The 21,822-nt window shown below is 39.5% G+C and overlaps 1 protein-coding gene across 11 annotated transcripts in view; it reads left to right on the top strand.

Moving 5' to 3' along the window:
* Positions 1 to 21,822, top strand: part of MAST4 (microtubule associated serine/threonine kinase family member 4) — a gene marked incomplete at its 5' end in the record, with an annotated part of 204,094 nt that overhangs the window by 120,031 nt on the left and 62,241 nt on the right. For 10 of the 11 annotated variants that reach the window (XM_079995269.1, XM_079995268.1, XM_079995266.1 and 7 more), the window contains one exon: positions 18,657 to 18,745. In XM_079995269.1, the coding sequence (XP_079851395.1) occupies positions 18,657 to 18,745 (89 nt within the window). Of the gene's footprint in view, positions 1 to 3,231; positions 3,251 to 18,656; positions 18,746 to 21,822 lie in introns of those variants that run through there. The other variant, XM_079995265.1, reaches the window with a different exon arrangement.

The following is a 21,822-nucleotide window of genomic DNA, read 5'->3' as shown; positions in this document are numbered from 1 at the left end:
GGGTTTTGGAGGGGGGAATTGCACAGATTTGTTTAACTTTTAAGAACTTTAAATAATTTACTTTTTGTTTATTTTGTGACATCACCATATAATTGTGTTGGGTTGTTGCGTTTGGCAGTTGGTCTGAAAAGCAGAACATCGTTTTTTCCTGTGATTATATGAGAGCTGAGTTTATTAACAACATTGGTATATCATTGAGGACAAATTTGGTTGTTCAGTATATATGAAGTAACCCATGTTTATTTGCTAAAGAGTTCCTTTTGGGATTGTAAGTTTTATATGAGATTTTAGAGTGATTGTTAAAGACTCTGTTTCTATCTTTATTGTTAATTTCGTTCCTCATGAATCTTTAAGGTGTTGGCTTTATTTGTAGCTTTTTTGTTTTTGTATATTGCATATCCTAACTTGCTGGCTTAAAAAAAAAAAAATACAATAGATTCCAGGCTATTCCATGTACAATCAGACCAATGGTTAATCTAGTCTTGACTTGCCTGTGTTCATCAAGTGGATTTAATCTCACATCTAGAATAATTCTTAGGTGTGGCCTCTGCTTTCATACAACAGTTTGCACTTTAAGTCAGTCTATTATTTGTATTAGCAGGACATTTGTTTTAAACAAATTTGGATATATGGAAATGGAAATGGAAATCAAGATTTGATAAGGAATAAGTTTATTCCCGTACACCAGTTCCTAATATTATTCATTTTCTCAGAAACCACAAGCTTCACATTTTCAGATTAAGTAATTACAAGCTGCTCCAGATGCTGGTATTCATTGATACTACTTTTCAGAACCATTGAGTGTAATTAACATTCACATCCTTTATGATTACTTAGACCTGCTGTGGTAGAACACTTTGTTTCAAACCTGAATAAAATGGAAGGGCAAAACAGCTTGGGGTGAAATCTTAATCATCAGGGGAAAAGAGACTTGTGATTCTGTTGAAAATGATCCAGCAGAGAAACAGCAGATGTAGAATAGTAGCAGTTTGAAGATAGGCACTAGTCCCAATAGATAGAAACAAGTTTCAGAAGTCTGGGACACTAAGATTACTTCCATATTGATTTGCCCATTGGAGAAGGTTCAAAAAAGCAAACTGTACTGCAGTTTATCCGTACTAGCTGTTATTGTCTGAAGGTGTTATTTCATCAGGTCTGGTGTCAGTAAAAATGCCATAGTTCATTTTCTCCCTTAATTGTCCCTACATAATTTTTTTTCCAATGCATATTATTCCTAAAATTTTATAATCCATATTCATTTCAACACAGTTCTGAATTAATTATTCTAGGTTGTATCTAATTGTGTTTGCACACAGGTGGGAACAGATGTCTTGTTATTTCAAAAGGACTTGGCCTTCCTCACTTCTCCACTGCAGCATCCCCTCCCCCCCCAAAAAAAAACCCATTTACTGGAACGCTGGGAAGGGGATTGTAGGGGGGAGGAGAGGATAATAAATTGTGTGAATGGAAGGCAATGTTGGATTTGACCCTCTGTAATTAAAAGAAATGACTCCTCTTTTCACTAGTTCATGTGTCTAAATGCTCAGTTTAAAATGTTGCAATGTACATTGATTACTGTACTACAAAATCACTTTACTGGTTAATTTTACCTAAGAGTGCAGTACAAGTACCTTAAAACAAGTTCCACTGAGACTCCTCAGTGGCCATTCATCGGCATACACCTAAGTAAACACACATAGGCTTGAACTAAATGTGAAATGAAAAGGTATGTGAGAATCTATGGTTGGTTGGCATCTGAAAGAGTACACCTTTGGGGGTGAAGTCAAACTTTTGGAAAGTTACAGGGCCTCCACTGGCTGTAAACACCAATACAGGAGAGACATGTTTTGTTGCACTTGGGGCAAATGAAGGTGTCCGGTTGTCCTGATGCAGGTGTTCCATGGCATTTCTTCTTTCTGTGTTCTTTCCTGTGGCCATTCCTCCTTTGGTCACTGCTCTGGATACAGAACTTGTTTTCAGGCACTGCAGTTTTCTGCAAGGGATTCCTACATGGCGGGGTTAATGTTGTCAGCCTTCGTGTCACATTTGCAGACATCTTTGTGACACAGAGTTGGTCTGCTAATGGCCCAGTGCCTGAAGCCAGCTCCCAATAGAGCACGTCCTTGGAGATCACATAACACAACTTAATTCTTATTAGTACTGGTGGAATGGCTACCTGATCACCAAGAGTCAATCATACTTTTTAGCAAGTAAGCTAAATGGATTTTAAACACTAAGAAGTCTGAATTAAAAATAAAGTATTTATGCAAAGTAGTACTAGGCTGCACAGTAATACTAAAGCAGTTGTTTGAATGAGCATGAGTTTCCATGAGCATGTCAAAAAGTATGTTGAGTATAAAACACAGATCAATTTCTTATTACTTCCCATTCTTAAAATAGTGGTGGCCACCATATTTGGCAAACATGTCACAAGCTGAGGTCGAAATTATGACTCTGCAGTTCTTAGTGTGCAATAAACTATGTATACAGCTCATACCTGGGGGTGGCTTGTCTTCTACTGTTACTGAGCTGGAAATAGAAGCAAAGCAGTACTGAAGAAGCAAACAAGGGCATAGACCTGATTCTAATCCATAGCCAGACTGGTGAGCCCTGAAGCCAGATCTGGGATCTGGGTGTGGACCAGGGTGAAGCCTGTGCTGGCCTTTATGTGCACCTGGGCTATAAAACCTGGCGCTGCAGCAGCCCTGAAGCTTCTGAAGCCACCACCAACTGACCCACCTACTCTCAGTGAAATACATTGGGGTGGGTATCAAACAGCTGTTGGTTGATAGGGCTGGGAAGCAACTATATCTATGGTTGAAATTGATCCACTATGTGGTGGAAAACCACCTGCTGGCATCTCCTCAGGTTGCCCAAGGAGGCAGCTGGATGAGAGATTGGGCCAGCTGGTGGACTGCCTGGAAGAATGGATCCTTGCCTCATGCCATGCCCAAACCCCACAGGGTTGGTAACCAATAAAGCTGTGGCCTCGTTTTTCGCCCATATGCTGCCTTTGTTTGGTTCTTGCTCACACTTGCCTGCCTCCCCCGTGCTTGGTGTGCAATAGGTCTTAACTCTTCTCTCCAAACAATGACGACTATATTTAAATGTTTTTGTAGTAAAGTCAGTTTGGTGACTCATAACCTTATGAGCTGGAGTCATGCTTCTTCCTTTTACTTTGTTTCCTAATGCCTTATTCCTCCCAATATCTGTTTTGCAATGAAGAAGCCTGCATTTAAACTGCGTAACAGTGAGTAAAGGGTGTTTCATCTAGTATAAGGCTGTCTCCTAGAGAAATGTTTTCTACCGAGTATTTTTGGCACATTAGAAACTTCGTATCAAAAGGAATCTACCTACTTCAGAAACACCCGTTTCGTTTGGAGTAAAGTCCAACTTTATAGATAATGATTATTTTTAATGTTGACTAGGAGTACCGTATGTTGTCCAATGGAAAGCAAATGAGCATCACAGAGTTCTGTTTCTTTCTCATCTATCTAAATATGGTGTTTCAACTTTTTAAAGAAACCTTTGTGACCATGTCTCTGATTCTACAGCTTTTTATTTTTCAACTTAAATAAAACGACATTGGCAACATAATTTCTCGTATATAATTTTGATGCCATAAGCACATACTGCTTGAAAGAGAAGGAAAAGTAGTTAAGCAAGTTTTGTGGCTGTCTGGTTTTCACTTAGAAGGCTTATGCCAAAGCACATGACTGATGCTGTGCCACCCAAAGATTATTAATGAATAGGCCATGCCTTCCTTTGCTGAGGGCACAAGAAGGGACATGTAGAAAGCAGGAGAGTTTTTACAAAAGTTTCTTCTGACTTCAGGCATGATTACTCACTGCTTTTTCCCTGCTACTTCCTCATGTTAAAATGAGCATAGCATGATGTAATTGTCTTGTCATATAATCTGTGAGGTAGTTTCAGAGCTGAACTGAATTTTTCCATTTATACCATCTTCTATTTCCTATTTGTACATTCAGCAGAGGACTTAAGAGTACTAGTCATCTGTACTAAATCCGGTAGCTTCAGTAAACTAGAAAACTGGGAAAGGCCTGTATGGTAGAAGCTTTTTTGTACTTTTCTCTCTCCAGGGATTTCTGTTGCTATGGTTGGTGGCAAGCAGATATTCAAGCTGTGAAACTTCTTATGTTAAGTGACAAATGCCCTTACCATTAAATTTGTGTTAAGCAACTATTAAAGAGCTAGGACCCCACCATTATGAATTTGAAGTCTTCTTTAAAGGAAAGTAGTTTAAGGTCTGCTAGAAAAAAGTTGCAACATTACATACTGGCTTAAATTAAAAAACAAAGATGTTATATGAACATTCATGTAGTTTTTTTTTTTAATAAAAAAAAAGGTTGGTATAATATGAACATCAGAGTCCTTTTAGTAACAGGAAAAGGTTCATTTAGAACCAACTTAACTGCCATTTTCTATCTGTGGGCAATATACAACAAAATAGTTGTATGTGTGCAAGGCTTACTGCTAGCACAATGGGACTTCCCCCTCACCCATTTCCTCTGTGCCATCCCCATGCTCCAGAGAGTTTTCAACATATCCTGTTTTCACTGTTACTATAATGAAATGAAAAGAAAAACAACCCTTTGATCTCTCCCTAATATTGCTCCTTTTCCAAGAAAAATGTGTCAGGATATCATTCTGCAAGAAAACCCAGACAGTTTTCACACAATTTTGTGTGATTGGATGTTTTGGCTACGTTATGCATTGTCATGGCAAGCTGTGTGGCAGTTCATATACTTCTAAGGTTAAATACATAACAGGGGGAGTAACGAGAGCGGTGAGTGACATTCAATGCTGAAACAAAAAAAGTTCCATTGACTGTGTTATCACAAGACACAGAAGACATCAGTTGATGCCATGAACTGGGTTGTTGTCCTTGTGTTGTGCTTTGAACTACTCCTTGAGCATGGTTTAGAGTCATATGTTCCCTCACGGATGTTGTTAAATTAGAGTAAACACTATGTCTAACAGTTGCTAAACAATGTGTTGGATAAAATTAATAGAGTGTTTAGGTGGAAAATTCTTGATTGTAAAAATGCTGACCAAAATATATATTAAAATAAAATATTTGAATGAATTTGTCATTATGTATGGCAGAAGTTGTGAAAGATACATCATGAAAGCTGCTGTTTACCAAATTTCTCTAAGTTAACAGTCTCTGAACTCGGTTATCCAGTGGCTTGTGTACACAAAGTATGACTCAAAGCTTGAAGTGAGTAGAGTGTCTGGAAAGAATCCCTAGCAAGAACAAGGAACCTTAACTCATCTCTTTTCTTCATGATAAGTGATCATGAAAAGTAAACAAAAGGATTGCTATATTTGATAGTTCACAAGACAGCAGAAAAACACAATGGCCCATGAATGTTTAGAAAACGGTCAGGAGAAGAATGGTAATTGTGTAAACACAGTCTATGCCAAGGAGCCTTCTAAATATGTAGAAGCAGCTCCTTGAACTTATAAGGTGTTGTGCTACTTTTTCAATTAGGGACAGTAATTACTTGCATGCAGGAATTTTCTTAGGATATACCCAAGATAGATTAGTGTAAAGTGGTACCTTGGGTTACATACGCTTCAGGTTACAGACTACACTAACCCAGAAATAGTACCTTGGGTTAAGAACTTTGCTTCAGGATGAGAACAGAAATCGGGCTCTGGCGGTGCAGCGGCAGCAGGAGGCCCCATTAGCTAAAGTGGTGCTTCAGGTTAAGAACAGTTTCCGGTTAAGAACGTACCTCCGGAACGAATTAAGTTCTTAACCTGAGGTACCACTGTACAGTATATGGCACAGGACAACTGCACTATGGGACATTTGGTTTTGCATTTGCGTTTAACTTTTTTTTAATGTAAGGAAGTTTTTAGAGTCCCATTTCCTCCATCCTCTCTACCCAATCAGATACCAGTTAGATTGTTTCATATCTTAATAACTTAAGCTGTCATTTTAAAAGGAACAAAACAAAGCAGATACAGTATATGGCTGTTATGAAAGTGTGTGGGTGGAAGCCTGAAAATGCATCAGCTGTGGTGAATTCTGACAGCAAAGACGTTATAGGGACCCTTAATTGCATCATTCCTTAATTGTATCATTCTATTTCCATTGTTAGATTCTTGAAATAGTGTTGGGGATGGTAAGGTTTTTGCAATTTAATTGAACCAAAATTAAATGTTGGGATTTCACACAGCACCAGGTCAGATATAATTTTTCTCATGAGAATGGTATGGTTGAACTCAGATCCTGTTACCTGTGTGAACCCTAACTCATTGTTACCTGATACATTTCAGTTTGATAAATTCTCAGTAAAAGTAAACAACGTTTGAATGAAGATTCAATTTATTTTGGACATAATGTTAAGAGATGGCTTTATTTGTGCCTTGTGTGTTTCAACCACCATTAATATATCACATCTTTTGTTATTGTGCCATCCTTTTTGTAGCCCTTCTTTACACTTCATTAGCATTTGTTGCTTGTCTATATTAAGTAATCTTAGTTGCAGTCACATGTTTCTTTCCTGAGCAGCACATTTCGGACTGTTCTTGGTAGCTCTAATTAAAGTTTGATTTTTCTTCTTACATAATACTATTTTAAATGTTTGATTTAAGAGGGGAAATGAAATAAATGTAATTGGGGAAGACATCAATGCCTTTCCATATATAACTTATTGCAAACATTTATGAACAAAGAGAATACATAAGACAGAGCCTATGCATAAAACATATTTTTATTGGGTCATAGGGAAGCTGAATCCATGTTTTCCTTGGTGATGGGCAAGTTTTCAGGAACTGGCTTTTGTTGATTGGATTTCACTGGTTTGTTTATTTAGGACTCATAAGTGTTTGCCTACATTACACCCTAAAAATAATGGCAAATTGTAAAGTGTGGTGTTTACATGGTATAGAAATGAGAGATCCAAAGAAAAAGACTCGTACCAGTATCAAGATGTAAAAGTACGGTAACTGAGCTTTCAAAACTGTTTCTGGTTAGGAGAATGACAGGGTGACATATAAATATACAGTGGTACCTCGGGTTAAGTACTTAATTCGTTCCGGAGGTCCGTACTTAACCTGAAACTGTTCTTAACCTGAAGTACCACTTTAGCTAATGGGGCCTCCTGCTGTTGCCTTGCTGCCGGAGCAACTTTTTGTTCTCATCCTGAAGCAAAGTTCTTTATCCGAAGCACTATTTCTGGGTTAGTGGAGTCTGTAACCTGAAGCATATGTAACCTGAAGCGTATGTAACCCGAGGTACCACTGTATTGCCTTGGAATATAAATGCAAGGGCAGGTCCTCAAAATAAACAGTAAGTTTTTGCGGAAAGTTTTCCCTAACCTGTAGCACTGGGGAACAGCCTTTTGGACCCTTGGCAATCATGCTGTGGATGTTGCAGGGCTATCACTTATCTCCGGTGCTATTTAATAGCTGTATGAAGCCACTGGGATAGATCATTAGGTGATTTCTGGCTTGATGTCATTGACACACTGATGACACACAGCTCTCTTTTTCTGTAACGTCTGATTCAGAAACTATTTGGATGGTTGGTTCTCACATCTGGGAGCTGGTCAGTTACATGTTCTGGATTGGGTTGCTCTTACTCTTAACAGAACAGGCTTGCAGCTTGTGAGTGCTCCTAGATTCAGCTTTGTTGCTGGAGGACCAAGTGTCTGCATCTTCTGCTAGCTTTAGTTGGTATATCAGCTATGGACTTTCCAGGAAAAGGATAACTTGGCCACAGTGGTGCATGTCTTAGTAATAAACATCAGATTGCTTGCAACACACACTGTGTTGGGGATGTTTCTTTCCAGAAACTACAGCAGCTAAATGCAGCAGTTGGTTCCTCTGCATGAAGACCTTTTGTCAGAGTATATCACTATTGCTGAAAGAGTTGACCTTTTCTGCCTTTACACTATTGGGCTAAGTTTAATGCTTACTTATTGTTTATAAACCATGAACAATTTAGGACTATGTTATCTTTAAGATCTCTTGCTCCCTATGCCACCTCCCGATCTTTATGTTCAGGGATGAGGTTGGTCTATACATTTATTCCATCAATAAATACATTTATTAATGAATTATAAATAATAAATCTTTCATGTTTTGTCTTTTTCTTGTTTGTTCATTATAAAGCAGAGATATAAAAGAATATACACCCAAGCTAAATTGTTTGATACCATCAAGGTGCTCAGACAATAAAATTCTTAAATCTCACTCTGTAGCCCAACTTGGAAATCATAGTAGATCATATAATCTTATAGAAACATATTCTTGTTCTGCTATAAGTGTCTAATCTGGTTTCTATCAAGATATAGAACGGCCTGATAAGGTTCTTTCATATCAAGATGAAAGTATTCTTTCTTAATAGGTAAGTTTGTTGATACTCCAGCTGCTGACAGCCAGCTGTTCCCACCATAAAAATGATAAAATTTGACCATAATTGGTAATATCAGTAGAGGCAGTGACTTGAATATGATAGTATTATTGTGTGCTGTTGATATTTTCTGAAGCATCCAAAGAATTTTACCAATGAACAGCCTAGAAATATACTAAATAAATTGAATGGGCTGAGAAACAGTGAATTGTTAAAACCCTCTTTGTGACAATAAATGTTCCTAGGCTATTAATTATTAACCATTTAGCTTCCTTTTGTTAAAATGGCCTTAATAAATATTTTAGAATAAATAACTTTAGCTTTGGACTGTTTTGGCCACCTCCTAAGAGCAGAAGCTGGATGTCAATGGATCCATAGAAAGTATAAGAATATGATATCGACTCAAGGAGGTGTGTGGTGGAAATACTGTTTAAAATTGTCTATTCATAAAGGCATCAATGTACAAAATTGGCTGGTTGCCTAATTCTGTCAAGTGTACCCTGTCACATAGTAAATTGACTTATATAGCAGCTAATCATATAACACCATATATTTTACTAGTCACATATTCAGCTGAAGTCTATATCAAGCAGTACTCCAGATTATGTAACAGGATATTTAAAAATCCAAGGAAATGTATCATTCTCACTGAAATGTCATGTTGACATAATACAAAATGACAACACAAAAAAATTGTACAGGAGCAGCATAAGCCATAGTCTTCTAGAGATCCTTCTAATAATGTCACAAACAAAAATAGGTTACCGTATTTTTCGCACCATAGGACACACCGGACAATAGGACGCACCTTGTTTTAGAGGGGGGAGAACAAGAAGAAAAAAAGAATCTCCCCCTCTGCCCAGCGCCCCTTCAGCGAAGCGGCAGGAGGTGCTGCGCAGAGAGGGGGAGAATTTCCCCCCTCTTGTTTTCCCGCTCTAAAACAAGGTGCCGTTTAAGGTGCTTTCAGGCGGCTACCTTGGAAGCCTGGAGAGCGAGAGGGGTCGGTGCGCAACAACCCCTCTCGCTCTCCAGGCTTCAGGTTCCTTTCAACCTGCTCTTTGGGGCTGGCGGGGGGAAGCCCACCACCAGCCCCAAAGAGCAGGTCAGGGAGCAGCGGAAAGGTGCAGCGGAGAGGCTGCTGCCATAGTCGCGCATCACTTCTCCAGCTGAGAGGCTGCTGCCATAGTCGCGCATCACTTCTCCAGCTGGGAGAGAGTAAGCGGGGCTTCTTTAGCCCCACGCGGCTCTCCCGGCTGGAGAGGTGGCGTGCGGCTAAAGAGGCTCCTGCCATAGACACGCGTCACCTCTCCAGCCAGGAGAGGGTCGCGGGGGGGCTGCTTTAGCCCCGCGCGCGCTCTCCCAGCTGAAGAGGTGACACGCGACTATAGAGGCTCCTGCCATAGCCGCGCGTCACCTCTCCAGCCGGAAGAGGGTCACGGGGTGTTTCTTTAGCCCCACGCACGCTCTCCCGGCTGGAGAGGTGACACGCTACTATAGAGGCTCCTGCCATAGCCGTGCGTCACCTCTCCAGCCGGGAGAGGGTCGCGGGGGGCTGCTTTAGCACACCACGTGAGCTCTTCCGGCTGGAGAGGTGACGCACGGCTATAGAGGCTCCTGCTATAGAGGCTCCTGCTATAGAGGGTCGTGGGGCTATGGCGTCTTCGCTCCATAGGACGCACACACATTTCCCCTTCATTTTTGAAGGGGGAAAAAGTGCATCCAATAGAGCGAAAAATACGGTAAATTTATGATGGGGTACGAGGAAAGCTTTTTAAAAAGTTTGTTTCCTTGTTTATACAGAAAACCCATTCCATAGACCTCTTCTTTGCAATCAAATCCCCCCTTTCCTGTCCAAAAGTGGAAACTGTTAATGTGCAAAGCAGGTACTTGGTGGCAGATTTAAGTGCTCGTAAGACGTTTCAGGATTATTTCCACATCATTAAAATTTGACTGCACTAATTTTTCATATGTTCCTCACTTGGGCCTTATCTAGCTTGAAAGGTAACATTTGAATCAAAGGGCAGTTCCCTAACTGTTTAGATTTGCATATGTGCTGTGATGCTAGGTCTTTTGCTGTGAAATAATTAAGGTTAATTCTGTCAGTGTGACAAGATGCGTGACTTTGGGGAGGTAGAACTCTCAGTGTTCGTCAGTATAAAAATTAATCAATATTACGCTAGTAATTTATATTTAATGGAGCAGTGCAGCATTTTGATGAAATTGTAAATGTAAACTTTCAATAAGATGCATTAATAGAGGCTACAATGAAAAGTAGCTTGTGGGATTTTAAAAGCATGTTACAGAAGTTTAGTTATTTGCTGACAAATTGTGTTTTGTTCCATTTTAAGAATATATAGTGGAATGCAAATTTTTGTACTGCATGTCATTTTCTCCTCTGCCAATAGAGCAATCTCAGCAATGCCTTTGGAGCTCTCTCTTCAATTCTCCCTCTAATCAGTTTGTCTTTTTGCAGCATTTTTTGTTTTCTTTTTTAAAACCTATTTTCTAAAATCAAAATATGCCAACCTACTTTGCTGAAGACTATTTAAAGATAAGCAAACAAGTGAGAAGTGGGGGTGCACAATCAAGCTCTGCTCTCTCCAGCACATCACCTGCACAGTGTACACTCTTTAGAGCCCTTCAGGAGTTTCACAATGAAGCACTGCGTGGGGAGTGCCCTCTTCTTGTGTGGCAGTTCCCTGTGCAATTTAGAACCCTGCACAGCCAGGATTTTAAATCAGGCATGGAGTCTCCATGGAATCAGATAGAGGTTGCTCCCCACTTCAAACTTTGCCCTCAAACTCGTAGATGGTTTTAAACTATGAAGAAATGTCCAAATAGGCTTATGTGAGGTACCTGTGAGAAATATGAAATGAGCTTGTACAAAATAAGGCTATTGTTGCCTGAAAGCTAACACAGAATTGCAACTTAGAGACTGTTATGAATCACAACATCTTTGGAAACTATACAGCAAAATGCAAACCTATAACTGTGGATGCTGTAGATGTGTTGACAATTGCAGAGGAGAAGGGGAGCTATGTATGCAAGGCTTAATACCTCTTTAGGGACAGATTTCTCTGTTTTTGCAAATAAAGGATTAACATACAGTAAATATTGAAAGCCTAGTGATGAAAACTGCTAAGGAACTGACTGTTGTAATTAAAATCATGCTTCTTTGGGATAACTTGTCCTAGTCTTGCATGGAATTATTGTTTTGGTTTGCTTGATTTCTCCAGCATGAAATCAAGACAAAAGATACAGAAAGAAGACTAAACGTTAGAACTTGCTAGGGAAATATGTCCAATTGATGCCAGGAACAAGCAATTTGGGTATCTTTCCTACCTCCCAAAGTAAACTATGCAAACACTGATTCACTATTTCCAACAGGTAGTTGTTTTCCAAGGCAGCCGCCACTCTCTCTTTGTCAGTCAGTTGCTTGTTTACTGCATGCTCTGAGACATGTGTTCCAGGGGTTATGTGTACATTCACCTTAAACCTTTTAGGGAGGGATCTATCAGCTTCACTTTGACCAAAAGGCCATTTAGCATTGCCAGGCTGCAGTGAGGAATGGTGGGAGTGAATTCCACTGAAATGGTGCTTTCAGCATCATTTAACTCAAGGTCAGCAACCTTTTCCAGCTGTGTGCCGGTCCACCATCCCTCAAACCATGTGGTGGGCTGGACTATATATATATTTTTTTTTTTTGGGGGGGGGGAATGAACGAACTCCTATGTCCCACAAACAACCCAGAGATGCATCTTAAATAAAAGGACACATTCTACTCATGTGAAAACAGGCTGATTCCCAGACCGTCCGCGGGCCAGATTGAGAAGGTGATTGGGCCGCATCCGGCCCCTGGGTCTTAGGTTGCCTATCCCTGATTGAACTTGACTCAAACTTGTTCTGCAACTTGGGTCGTTGATGCAATGAATGAGATTTAGAAAGTGAAGGAAAAACACTCTACCAGCAAAGCACAGCCAGGCACAAAGCCACAGGCCCTTGGGCAACTGCCTCCTCTTCCTTCTTTGCACAGTTTGAAGGGTCCTAGGGAGGCCATCCATTTCCACCTGCCTGTTCAGTGCAGGATTTTGAAGCTTTAGCCTCCCTGCCAGAAAGACAACCCAGCTGCCGAGTGTCCACTGTGGGAGTATCAGGCTGAGAAAAAAGTCCCCGCGGAGCCCCAAAAGTCACCAGGAAGGGTGGGATGGCTGCACTGTGAAAACAGTATGCACTCTTGTTAATAAATATATAAAGTAATAATAAGTTTGATCATTGAAACTTTCCAGTGTACAGAATAATATAGCCATTGCCTGCCTTCATCTGTACTACCTTCTTAGCTCAAGAAGTTTTTACATTTCAATAAATGTTGATTCAACCAACTAGATATTAACTAAATGATAACCAGAGACCTGAAAGCCCTGCCATGCTATAAATTCTCTTGGGGATAATACTTGTGTCATACAGTGTTTCTGCTCAGTTGAGATCTAAATGTGAAGCACATAGCTATATTACTGCTAGCAGTATTTTGCACCATTCTTTGCTTTATTTCTGATATTTTCATGTGTGCTTTATAATATCAGAAATAAAGCAAAGAATGGTGCAAAATACTGCTAGCAGTAATATAGAAATATATATTAAATTCTGTATTCACCAGCTATGTGCTTCACATTTAGATCTCAACTGAGCAGAAACACTGTTTGTATCTCTGGTTACAGACGCTTCAGGTTGCGTTTTTTTGGGTTACGGATGCGCCAAAACCCGGAAGTACCGGAACGGGTTTCGGTGGATGCGCAGAAGCGCTAAATCACACTTTGCGCATGCGCAGATGCGGCGCTGCAGGTTGCGAATGCTGCGGGTTGAGAATGTGCCTCCCGCATGGATCACGTTCACAACCTGAGTGTCCACTGTACTAGCATGTAGCGTTAGATCAGATTAGGTGCTGCATCTCGTGGACAAGACTCTTGCCCCAGGCCTAAGACAAGCCCTGCATGGGCCTGCCCTCTAGGCTCTGCCCTGTTAGCTTCATGGGCTGAATCAGTTTAACATGCACTTTTCAGCTCTCAACCAGTGTTCCCAATTATCAGCATGGTCCGTTATTTCTTTTGAAACAAACTTCCACTTAATACGTCACAAAAATAGCCATTAATGCTTTTCTCCTCAATATGTGAAATGCACCCTGTCAGTGTTATTAAAAAGCAAAAAAAAAGAAGGAAAGGGTTCTGACCTCCCTTTGTCTCCTCAGCCTGGTCCTCGGACCCTTGTCTGCATAAAAGAGTCCACGAGAATATCCTTGCAGAGTTTTCTTCTTAAAAGTCTTTGTGCAAAACACGACTGAATAAGAATACACACCAGCACTAACTAACTAACTAACTAACTAACCAACCAACCAACCAACCAACCCAAACACCAGCCTCAGCAACAAACTAACATTTCTCACTTATATATACAACTTGGTGCAGACCGCTGAGTCATGCTGACCCAGCTTTATTCGCATTAAAGAAACAGCGGCCATTTTAGCAGTGACATACCCTGCAGATACAAAGATACATGTTTCTTCACACATTTTTGGATATAGCCCTGGAACTGAAAACAAAGCTCTGGCATAAATTTAAGCTGTTAAAAAAATAATGCTCAGTTTTTGCCCTTAAAGACAGAGGCGAGGCAAAATATTTGTGTACTGTGAAATTAAGTTTGCTGAAAGTAGCAACGTAGTTATGAAACCAACCATGCTTTGTAAATCCTTGCGTAACAAGAATATGGTACTAAACATTCATGCCCCATTGGAGTTAAATTTTAACATTTATGTGTTTTTTCATCTTGTGTATATTTGCATTACATGGATAATAAACTAAAAATACAATGCAGACTAAGGCAGGTCTCAGGAACAATTTACTGTGCTGATAGTCTGACTTACTATATAATTTTATTGCATTGTGCATGTGTGTAAGGCATGGAAAAGGAAGATTTAACCCTTCTCTTACAGTCAGGAGCTTGATGACAAATACCAGAGCCAGTCCTAAACCAAATTATACCCAGGGAAAGTACCAGTATGTCTTCACCTCTCTCCAATTTAAGCTTTAGAATTGTATATATTGTTTGTGTTTGTAAAACAGGCTATCAAAATGTGGTTTGCTCTTCTGATGTTTATCTAGCTTTAGTTAGACTAAAGCAAAGTTCCTAGAGTTTTGGTGTAGGAGGAAATTGTGCTTTATGAAAAAGTGAAACCAGAATGTTTCAGTCTCCTTGCATATGGAGAGGGCAAAGGGAAGCACATGATTTTGAGGTACACCAAGGTGTGTTTTCATAACAAGTAACCCTAGTTAGGTTTGATCTAAGCAAATGGCTTTAACTAGTAGTACTTAAGCTAATCGGTTATAACTAGTAATAGCTTTAACTGCTATTGGCTTCAAGATTGTTTTATAGATGAAAAACCTTTTTGTCTGAAGTTAATAAGGATGCTGAAGTAAAATAGTTTTAAAAGGTGAAAACATGTTGGCATAATTTTTGCCAATACATTTATAGAGGCTTTGTTCCAAAAAAATTGCTGTGTCCTTTGTTGCTCTCATAGCCTATGTTGAACAGATGATCTGAAGGAGCGTCTCCACTCCCATCGTTCTACTCAGACACTGAGTTCCAGAGCCGAGGGCCTTCTGGCAGTTCCCTTACTGCGAGAAGCCAAGTTACAGGGAACCAGGCAGAGGGCCTTCTTGGTAGTGGCACCTGTCCTGTGGAATGCCCTCCCACCAGATGTCAAAGAGAACAACAGCTACCAGACTTTAGTGATGATATCTGAAGGCAGCCCTGTTTAGGGAAGCTTTTAATGTTTGATGCATTACTGTATTTTAATATTGTGTTGGAAGCCACCCAGAGTGGTGGGGTATAAATATTTATTATTATTATTATTATTATTAATCATCATCATCATCATCATCATCATCTGCACCGTAGGCTGCTGTGCCATAAACAGAGTTGGCACTCTGGAATCTGTGCTTAGCAAAGCAAATAAATCTGAAGTCAGCTTTCACATCATGTTGAATATAATGTAAACTTATCTAGTGTAAACAAAGTGGACACATACCATATCTTGCCAGAGGTAGCCTACCTCTGTGAGATGATGTTTAGCTGTACATTTTTAATAGTAAAAAAACCTGCAGCCTCCATCCTCCATTCATTCATCCTTGCATGTATCACTTTATATTGTGTTCCTACATGATATTTGGAATTTAAAATTGGTTTAGAAAGCACTTCATTTGTTGTGCTTTCCAAATACAAAGACACATATTCTTTTAAAGCTTTATCTTCTGCTCAACCAGCAAGCACATTACAATGACAACAAAATTAAGGGATACATTACAATAGTCAGTGTATGCTGTTAAAGGTTCTGCCATAATAGTTTACAGCCCATATATCCATCTTCATTACAAGTGTAAATATTAATAATTAAGGATGTTAAAATGAAATTATTATAAATGATTAAAACAGATGTCAGATTTCAAGTGAAAAGCGTGATAAAAAGCAATTGCTGCCAGCACATTCCTTTCACCCAGCTCTTTTTAGCAATTAACCTTTATTGCCAGTAATTTACCCATGTATTCATAGTAAACGACTCTCTCTGAAGAAGAAACATTAATGGTAGCATACCTAACAGGGCCATTATCTGTGCTGCTGATTGCCTTATCTTGAAAGCTGCACTTAGTAGCACCACATTGCAATGTGATTGTATGTAAATATTGATTTATGGGTCCTTATGTGTTTGATCTGGTGGGACGCAGGTGGCGCTGTGGGTTAAAGCCTCAGCGCCTAGGGCTTGCCGATCGAAAGGTCGGCGGTTCGAATCCCTGCGGCGGGGTGCGCTCCCGCTGCTCGGTCCCAGCGCCTGCCAACCTAGCAGTTCGAAAGCACCTCCGGGTGCAAGTAGATAAATAGGGACCGCTTACCAGCGGGAAGGTAAACGGCGTTTCCGTGTGCGGCTTTGGCTCTGGCCTGAGCAGCGATGTCACGCTGGCCACGTGACCCGGAAGTGTCTCCGGACAGCGCTGGCCCCTGGCCTCTTAAGTGAGATGGGCGCACAACCCCAGAGTCTGTCAAGACTGGCCCGTATGGGGCCAGTACCTTTACCTTTACTTATGTGTTTGATCTGCTCCCTTAGTATATTCATGTAATATGAGGGGTTTGACAGAAGGCTGTTGCCCAGCTGTTGGTGGTTTGAGTTGTGATGACCTCTTATCCAATGTGCAAAACCCCCCAGCTAGTGGAGCCTTCCCTGTAGCCACTAAATGATGATCAAAGCGATTGTAGCCCATGTTTGAAAGAGTGTGAAATGGGGAGGGCATAAGAATTGCTAGTGGTTTCTTAGTAACAATATTCAGTTTCAAATGTGACCTTTCTCACCAGCACTAAGTTGATTTTAACAGTTAATAGGCAATTAAATAAATAGGGCAGCATGTCTTTTTACATGTAGAAACAGACATGCCATACTTTTCTTTTTAATAGACGTCTGACATTTAAATATAAGCTGTTCTGAATATAGCAGTGTTTTAAAGCAAAACGATAATGTAATAAATGGTCCTCATTTAGCAGAACTGTAAAACAAAAACAAAAAAACCTGTGGTTGGAACATTTAAAATTGGATCCCCGAGTGGTGAAAGTAGTTTACAGGAAATATATGTGAAGGTATATGTTTGCCTAGGAGTACTGAGTAGACTATGGTTCCTTAACAAGAGTACTCAAATACTTCTGTTTCTTTAAGGAACTAGAAACTTGTGAAAGGCATTCGAAGTTCTGACACCACTGCTGTAGAACACTCATGTTCAGAGCCCTATCTACCACTTGTTTTCGGAGCAGATAAAATCCTATTTCGGTTTGGTTTTTATTTGTGTTATTTGGGAGATGGCTTCTCTCATTGAAATCATATTATTGGCCTTCACAGATGGATTTTCTTACATGGGGTTGTAACTCCACAACTATGCCACTGCAAAAACAGATTGAGTGGTATCCAACTAAGTCATGCTCTTTGTAGGTCCATTGAAATTAATTGATTTAGGATGAATTTATTGTAAATCTGTTTACTTCAATGGGTTTACTCTGAGTATGACTTAGCTGGATACTACCCTTCTGCAGGAACTTGATCAGTGTTTTATTTCCTTGCCTATAGAAGTGTGAGCTATTTGCATTTTTGTTGCTTGTGTGCGCGCATGTATGTGTTTGAAGACTTACAGTGTGAATTCAATGTATGCATTCACCCTTCCTTAGTTTAAGCAGACCATAGTTCACTGGCAGAGCATATACTTTCACTGCAGAATGCCCCAGGTATAGTTCCCAATATCTTCAGTTAAAAAGAATCAGGTAGCAGATGATGGGAAAGAACTGTGCCTTATACCCCAGAGAGTCACTGTCAGTCAGAGTACTAGGCTAGATTGACAAATAGTATGACAAATAGTATGATCAGGCAGTTTCCTATGTTCATTCTGAAGATGTTGTAATGGAATAATTTGTATTCCAAATGTTAACATATTTGATGCACACATTTTTGTTCATTCACAATTTCATTATCTTAGGGGAAATAATTTACATGTGTGTTTCAAGGTGGAAGATGATATTCTTAGGTGTATTTGATTATAATTACAAGAGTATGAATTCACTTAAAGCTGCAGAAGTCCTGCTTTTTAGTAGATGTATGCGTTTGCCATTCATGTCATAATTATCTGTAATGGAGAAAAATAGTGATTTGCAGTGCTTGAGATGAAAAATGTGAGTGAAAGAACACATTTATCTTTGTCGGATGTGCCTGGTCTATTTACAAAAAGACGCAGATGTGAAATTTGCTTCAATAATTAGATTTTTAATTAGTATATCATAAGATAGATAGATTATTGCCCTGGATGGAATTAGGAAATCCATGTATCAAATGGTGGTTCTAAATGGTCATCTTTTTTTCTGACATTTTTATGTATTATAAATAAGACTGTTGTTCAGTATCAGATAAAATATCAGTGTTAATAATGTAATGTCATAGTGGCAGGTGGATTTCTTTGGGGATAATATCTGCATTAAAATTGTGGTTATAATTAACCTTAATGCATTTTCTCCTGCTGATATATGGGATATAACTCATTTAACATTCAGTGTGTGGTATAATTCTAGGGTTTCTCCTCTCCCCTGAATTCAGAATGCCTATCACAAGATAGTAATTCTGAATTAAATATAGGGTTGGGATGCTACATATTTGAACCATTTGTACTTTAAGTATTCTCTTCTCTTCCTACAGTTGCCGGACAAGTAACCGAAAAAGTTTGATATGCAATGGACAGTCCCCAGCTATGCCCCGGCCCCATTCGCCACTTTCAGCTCATGCAGGTAAATTCCACTGTTTCTATAGACTTAAGAGAGAAATATTGTAGTCTGTAACTATATAGCGTGACTGGGTTGGGGTACCCTTGCACTTCCAATGATCACTGTGGAACCAGACTAGAATGAAAGTTTGAAATTTTAGTTTTTAATGCTGGTTTAAACACATTAATGGTAAGTTTTAGCAGCAGCAACACCAGAAAATTCCTTAGGTAACAAAGTCCAGAGGAAATAAAAAGCTATTTGCCTGGTGCTCAGACCAGACAAATTTCATTAAAAAGGTGCTGCAACAGAGAAGGCCATCCCTCTGGTCCTTGCCCACCTCATTTCGAATAGCAGAGACACTGAAAATTATTTGCAGATTAATGCTGTACATAGACAGGTTGATAAGTAAACTAATTTTTCTCTAGGTCCTCAGACTTAACAGTGTTTCACAGGAAAAACACCAGCATGTGGGGGTGGGGGTGGGAATAAAGGTATCATCAGGTTGTGGATCTGACATTTTCACAAAAAACCTTTTGGTTTTAAGTGATTTTCAATTTGCATTTGTATAGAAAAAAGATTCTACATAGCTGATCACATGCATAATATCTGATCACAAATATATATTCATTTCCATTCACAGTTAGCCTAAATAATTGATACTGGTTCCTAAAATGGAACTGTTTTTCCAGCTCTGGGTTGAAAGCTTCATGCACATAAAATGCTCAGTTCACACAATTCAAATGAAAGAAATGAGAGACAGCAGTGTCATACAGAAATACATTTAAGCAAAGAATGGAGTCTTTAAGCATTAACATAAAACATGAGGACAGAAGGAGAGACAAGAAAATAACATTATGGTTGTAATTTTAAAGCAATTGTACTATGACAGAACTTCTGTGAAACATGAATACTTGATAAGTTACACATTGATTTCACTGCAAATCTTACTAAAGTTTACCAAATCAAAATGCCTATACAACAAAATTATATATCAGAAATATATTTACAGTTTGGGAACTGTCATTTTCCAGTACTGATTTTATGCTTTTTTTTTTCATTAGGAGACATAATATAGACCAACTAAAATATGTAATACAAATAAATTGTAGTACTGTACTGACAGCCACCAACATTTCTGTAGGTTCAAATTTTCCCAAACACTCTTTCCCAGGGGCTTGTTTGGAGACATTGAATTGAAAGCTTTCTTCAAAGCAAGCCTGCTGCTAGTGCCACAAGGCATTTTCCTTTCAGAAATTACATGTTCTGATAGATAATCAGATATAAGAGATAGGAAACTTTCCTGTAGTGAGTTCTGTTATCTTCTGGGATCATCTACATTTAATCAAGCTCAGCAACATATTCTGAAACCTTTTCCCACATAAATCATCTGGCAGTTTCTTGGAAAATTATTTTTCTGCCATCTGCAGCATAGTTACATTCTAGGGTGTCAAAACAGAGACGATAGCTTCCTGGATAGTTGCCTGAATTATAAAATTTGCCAGATTACTACAAACTAATAAATTTGAGTAGTTACTAGTGTATTTTGTGGCTATGGTGATAAATGCGGATAGGCACTAAAGAGAGTGGTCAAGTGGTAACAACAAGGTTTCTAACTGATCCTGTGTATAATCTAAAAGATGTTATTAATCTCCCTTAGTACCGTCTGTGTATCAAAACACTTGTTCCAGGCACTAAAGCACAGCAATAATCTATAGTCAGTGCAGTAGTTGCTCTCTGAGTTCTTCAGGATTTCTGAAGCTCTGCATTCTGAATATATTCACATAATGCAACATGTATGCAACACAGCTCCTAATATATTGCCATTAAATACAGTATTTTGAAATGCTGATTACTCGCTCTCAGTGTTTGCCTCTCCCTGGAGATTGTAGTGTTAATTATATAATGCCTGACCCTACCAATCAGGTTTACTTTATCTGGCCAGAAACGTCAGTAGTAGTCTCGACAGCAAATGAAATGTGTGAAAGCTGGAACAGCCAGCAAAATCCCTGAGAACAGCAGGATTTGAGTAATAAGGAAGCAGTGCACATATGGGGAGAGAATTAACCGGCACTGGTTGTCATTTGAAAACCTCTCAGGTATTGACTTGCAGATAGGTGGATGAGTACTGAGAGAAATGCTGTGAGCGATGAAGGTCATAGATGAGACTCCAGTTGCTTTTCTGAAATGCCACGCCTTAAATCGTGGCAGCAGTATGATTCCTATTCTTATTGTCTCTGGGTTTTCTTGCCGTCTGTTTGAGTTATTTGAATACTTAAACGAGTCAGCTGTGCAACATGCTGTGAACTCTTTTGCATCTAAATATTGAGTTTAGTGACTGGCAAAGGCAATAAAGTTTTAAATAAAAATCAATATATTCAGCAAAAGCAAATCTTCAGCTGTAGGGATGTGTGTTCTTCCAAGCATCTTCCTCATAATATTTCTGCTTAAGATCTATTTGCCCCAAGAGTTCAAGACAAGATTTTCTAGTGAAGTGTGGGCTGATGCTACCAACTTTTCCCTTCAGAGGTGGGCCCCCAGTTAGGATGGTCAAACCACCAAAACTTACGGATTCTGATGGATTCCTGACCATTCTGGGGGATTTTCTGGTGGATAAAGCTGGTGATGCTTCTGAGGCTCTCATCTTGCTGTGAAATGGCATGTTGCAAAGGACCAGAAGTACTGAGTGTCCTCTCTGAGAATGTGGAACACATTCTCTGCCCCTGGTATACTGGGGAGAGATGTGCTATGAAACAGGCTAGACAATGTAGAACACAGGTGGTGAATTCCCTGCTATGAAGAAAACCAAATGTGTGTTGGAGCACATAACCATGTGGGCAGTGAGCAGGGCCAACTTTGCTGCTTCCATCACTTCATTGCGTAATCAGCCATTAGAGCCCTTCAGGGTGGACCATAGAGTGTCGACACCAAATTGGTTAATGGAGCCCGGAACACCTCTGAGATTTGCTTTGATGACCAAAATTAATCTTGAGGAATGACTATAATAGAATAATTATACAGTAGTTGAATAATTAACATTTTCTAGTAGAACTCTAGTGTTTATTATGACCGCTGGTTAATTACTGTTTAAGCATCTGCAGTGC

Source organism: Podarcis cretensis (genome assembly GCF_951804945.1).
Source record: "Podarcis cretensis genome assembly, chromosome: 11".
Classification (NCBI taxonomy): domain Eukaryota; kingdom Metazoa; phylum Chordata; class Lepidosauria; order Squamata; family Lacertidae; genus Podarcis; species Podarcis cretensis.
The sequence above is the reverse complement of the archived record's forward strand: the minus strand, read 5'-3'. Positions and strand labels throughout refer to the sequence as shown.